Source organism: Cyanistes caeruleus, unplaced genomic scaffold (assembly GCF_971803275.1).
Source record: "Cyanistes caeruleus unplaced genomic scaffold, bCyaCae1.hap1.1 HAP1_SCAFFOLD_204, whole genome shotgun sequence".
Classification (NCBI taxonomy): Eukaryota; Metazoa; Chordata; class Aves; order Passeriformes; family Paridae; genus Cyanistes; species Cyanistes caeruleus.
This window is the reverse complement of record NW_028255991.1, coordinates 8,042-12,631: the sequence shown is the minus strand read 5'-3', so window position 1 is coordinate 12,631 and position 4,590 is coordinate 8,042. Positions and strand designations below refer to the sequence as shown.

Genomic DNA, 4,590 nt, shown 5'->3' with positions numbered 1-4,590 from the left:
TACTTTATTTAAACTTCTTATTCCGAATTTTTATTTACCCAATTCTTTCTTACAATGTGATCAGGAATCGGCTGTTAGTTCCCAGTTTTGTATTGCAAAGACTGACCATGCTGCCAGCACTGTGTTTTATGAGTGAATTTTCATTTGGTCAAACTCCAAAGCAGCCTTAATTTTAAGGTGGAATTCTTTGTGGATGAGGCTGTGAAGAATATGGTGTTTATATTCCCATCCTACCGGCAGTACAGTAGAACAACTCCTAACGGATTTGGTAATAAAGACCTAGTTTTTCTTCACTAAACCTGCCCTAGCAAAATTCATAAGCTGGTGATAGCTATCTCTGGCATGGAAAATCTTTATTGAGTTTATTGACAATTTAATATATGTTGTCAAGCTTTGTTGTTTAGTTTCTGTTTGTCCAGAGACACTTGGGGCTACTTTTGCTTCCTAAGGGATTAAACTAGCAAGCACTTAGAATCAGATATTGGGAAGATGGGTGCAGGAGACCTTGTAATTTACTATGGGAAAACATAATAATGATGAACATTTCAGATGGAAATGATAGTATTTGACATACTATGTGAAATGCTTTTATATGATTTTTTCATTTTTCTTTTATTTTTAATCCTGGATAAATTAAACGAGGCTTTTGGGGAAAGCATGAGCTGGATTTTATATTGAGTTTGATAACCTCTGATTCTGCTCTCGTTTCTCTATCTGCTGGAACTTGTAGCAAACTAGCTATGTCCATGTTTAATTCTGTAATAATTATCTTTCAAATCGAGCCTTTCTCACTTGGTGTTGATCTATTTGGGAGAGGGAGGGGAATGGAGAAAAAAGAGCTACTTTCATGAATACAATTGAAATTTCATATTGCTGATTTGACCCTTTCCAAGATTCAAGTGACCATTGGATCAGGTTGGAACTGAGGGGATGACTCATGACTCTGGCATAAAAACTACATTTCATTCCATATATTAGGAGTTCTCTGTTGCCCACAAGAAAGTTCTGAAAAAAAAAAAACAAAAGAGAAATGGGTTTCAAATTTCCTCTGCTATTTTCTGGTGACTCTTCTTTCTGGAGATGCCTTAGCAAGTGTAGGACATCTGAAAAACTTGGAACTGCAACTTTATTGTTGAGGCTCTGATGAACATTGCTTCTGTCATCAAGTTCTTGTGTTAATACTTTCAACTTAGCTGAGTAATGTTGGTATTAGCAGACACTGATAAAGCCATGCCTTCCTAATTTATACTGCATTCTTAATGAAAAAAAAAAAAAATCTGTTTCTTCATGTATTTAATTACCTAGTGAGTATAAGAGGGAATGAAGTTAATACCGCGCAGATTTGAAGCAAAACATGGCTTTTTAATGTGCTTCAGTATAGGCTATGCACAAGTAAATAGACATGATCTTTAAGCTTCAGTTACCTTGAATTACCCTATGCATATTCAAATTCAGATTGATGAATGCTGAACCAAAAGCAGACATCATATACTTAATTGAAGTTCTTTTCATTCAGAGGCAAACTATTTTCATTGCTTTGTTTTGAGGGTGGGTTGTTTTTGATGGGGTTTTTTTCTGCTAAGGCAATGGCAAGCATTTATTTATCCAGCTCCCTCCACATTTTCCACCATTGTTATTGCCAGTGACCCCTGCAGTGATAAGTGGTCAATGACCCTCAGCCAGGGTGAGCTGCAGGAACCTTACAGACGTGCCTGTTCTTTCTCACAGTTGTAGAACAAGTGCAAGAGCACAGTGGCCTTTTGCTAAAAGCTACTATTTTTCCCAACAGGTTCCTCTACAGGCAGAATCAAATGCTTTCTTCAAGAGCAACCACATCTTTTCTCTGCCTGAAAGGTTGTGTTTGTTTGGGTTTTTTTCTCTTCCCTTAGGTGAGAGATAAAAAATGAAGAGGAAAGCCAGTGGAAATGTCAAAAGTACCAACTGGTAGTAATTTGGTATGAGTGTCTCCATTTACACTTCACACTTGCTCTTTGAGAACTTGGAGCTGTATTTAAAATGGATTTTGCTAGGTGGTCTGCTGCTGATGATCTGCATTTCTTCTTCCATTTCTTTGCTGTGCTTGTTTGCTATTGCTGCTGAATGTCCCCAAAAAGTAAAGTGGTGTGGAAGAGTTGAGCTTCTGAACCAGCTTCTGAAATTCTAAAGCTGATCTGTAAGTTTTATTCCTATGGGATTTTTAAAAGTAGATATGTCATCAAAGTTAACTTTCTTCAGAAAGCAACAAGATTGTCGTCCTTCCACTGATACTCTTTTTATTTAACAGAGGTATTTGATGGTGCTGTAAAGGGGCAAGATGCAGAATGAATTTGAGAGAAGTCATTGAAACTGGGAGCACAGATGGTTGATTCCTACAAATCAAAAAACGGATGTTTTGTAGGCAAATGAAATCTAATCCTATTTGGAGGGTCAACAGGATAAATAGAAAGAACTAAATACAGATCTATATAGATAAACTCCCCCCAGAAATCTATGAAGCAGGACTGATAGCTGCCATAGCCCAGGCAGCCTGTGGATCTAATTGCCTGCCTGAATTCAGCCCTTGCCTGGATCCCAGGGGAGACGTCTCTGCATTTCTCTCCCAGCATTCCAGGGATGATCCTGCTCCTTTCATGGTGCCCCAGAGTCCTGCGAGCCCCCCGTCCTGGGGCCATCCTGATGCCTGCCGGGGCCTTTAGGGTCCCCCCTGACGTGCAGACAGGGTTTGACTCCAAGCTTCCTTGGAAGGTGGAGGCAGGTGAATATTGGCCACCTTCTTCTTTCCCGCTGCCCTCCATACTCTTGCAAACCCTGCTGGGGCACTCGAGCTCTCCATTGCAGGCAGTCTGGAGCTGCCATGCAAACCCATCTCTCAAGGAGTCCCCAGGTCTCAGGTGCAACATCAAGACAATGACACAGCAACGTGTAGAAAACGTGAACTTTATTCACTTGACTACTTCTAAAATCTACACTACAACGTTACTTGAAGACTATGGGGTAAGAATCTTAAGCCTAAAATACTTCAATACTTCAACTGTTTAGAACTGAACACTAAGGGAAAGGTCAACTTCTTGGGGGAAACGTGGTGGGGAATCCTACAACTAACAATAGGGGTGTGGCTAACTTCTAAGATGGGGAACGTCGCAGTGCCTGGGCTGGGCACTGGTCACACATTCCCCGTAATGTTCTGAAGACAGAGTGCCGCACTGGAGGTCAGAGCTGCGGGGAGGTGCGGAGTCTCCTGCCAATGCCCTCTTTTGCCGCCGTCTTGGTTGTTGGTCTCGGCTGAGAGCGAAGGCACAACCGCATCAAGTCACGGTTGTGCCTCAGCAGCTGCATCAACTTCTTTGGACAGCCGTGTCTTCGATGGCGGCGGGGCCCTGCACGGCCTGAAGGGTTCCGGAGATTCCGCTGCAAGGCAAAGCGCAGGGATCCCCATGGAAGAGGCAGAGGGGCAGAGCGGGGCCGGCACCCACAAAGTGGGGCTGCCTTTGGCCTCGGAGACAGAGACTTGGGCTCAGTTGGGCTGGGCTGCCCCGGGGAAGAGGCTGCAGGAGGCAGAGCTCTGGCCGCCTCTGCTTGGTGCTGTCCATGGGGCTCAGCCCCTGGGCCGGATTCCCCAGCCAGGAGCTCCGGCCCCTTCTGCCGCAGGGCATTGGCCAAAGGGTGCCCAAGAGGCCCTCAAGGTCTGCCCCATCCCGCCTCCCTGACCCCCCAGCCCCGCCTCACCTCTCCCCAGCGTCTCTGAAATCTTCTCTCAAGGGCCCATCCCATGGCCATGCCTATGATGAGCACGCCGACCAGCAGGACTGCCCAGGACACCCACAGGATCTGCTCAGGGTCCGTCTCCTCCGGGTAGAAATCCTCCGGAAGGATAGGAGAGGCATCCGTGCTCTGCTCGAGTTTGCTGGAAGGGTCGAGGGGATGGGCCAAGAGCAGCAGCACGTAAAGCTGCAGCAGCGAGGAAGAGCCGTGAGCAGCCATAGAGCTCTGCCGGCAGCACAGAGGCTCTGGGCGTCTCTCTGCAAGCAGGTCTGCCTGGGCTCTGGGGCGCAACAACAGCTGGCGACAGTTGCCAGGCACCGTGCCGTCGCCAGAGGCTGTGATGTCACAGAAGCACAGAACGCCCTGGCCTCAGAGAGCCCTGAGAGAATGTTGAGTCCAACCTGTGAGCCATGGCGGCAAGCATGGCCAGCAGAGAGGGGCCCGAGCGCTGCGGCCTGGCTTGCATTGCCCACCTGCCACAAGGATGACTCCAGCAGCCCCCTGTCAGGCCATTGCAGGATCTAATGGCCCTTTCTGGGCACAAGTTCTTGCCAACGCCCAGCGTAAACCTCCCTTGGCACAGCTTCAAAGCCTTGTTGGCATCTGCTCTCTCTTGTCCTTGCCCATCTGGCTGGCGCTGCTGTGTTGCTCACTGGCCTGTCTGTGGGAGAAGAGGCTTTGCCAATGAGTGCTGCTCAACTTTGAGGCCATTCAAAGGAGGATTTGATTGTGCCTGCTGTGGGAAGGAAGATGCGTGCACATGGCCACTTCCCATAGGTTTTACCGCAGATTTTCATCAACAGCTGTCCTACTGAAAGTAAAGTCTGT

At 46.7% G+C, this 4,590-nt stretch overlaps 1 protein-coding gene across 1 annotated transcript; it reads right to left on the bottom strand.

The window, feature by feature from the left end:
• Window positions 1–2,921: 2,921 nt before the first annotated feature.
• Window positions 2,922–4,036, bottom strand: LOC147645649 (uncharacterized). Its single transcript, XM_086874385.1, has 2 exons — window positions 3,727–4,036; window positions 2,922–3,408 (listed from the first exon to the last, which is right to left on the bottom strand). The coding sequence occupies exons 1-2, from the start codon at window positions 3,979–3,981 to the stop codon at window positions 3,211–3,213; spliced, it is 453 nt and encodes a 150-aa protein (XP_086730511.1). The 5' UTR covers window positions 3,982–4,036; the 3' UTR covers window positions 2,922–3,210.
• Between the last annotated feature and the right edge of the window lie 554 nt (window positions 4,037–4,590).

Excerpts from the sequence above, each read along its gene's own strand:
- LOC147645649 (XM_086874385.1), bottom strand. The coding sequence starts at position 3,981 with ATGGCTGCTCACGGCTCTTCCTCGCTGCTGCAGCTTTACGTGCTGCTG. Across the intron at positions 3,409-3,726 it reads TTCAGAGACGCTGGGGAGAG|CGGAATCTCCGGAACCCTTC; the intron begins GTGAGGCGGGGC and ends TTTGCCTTGCAG.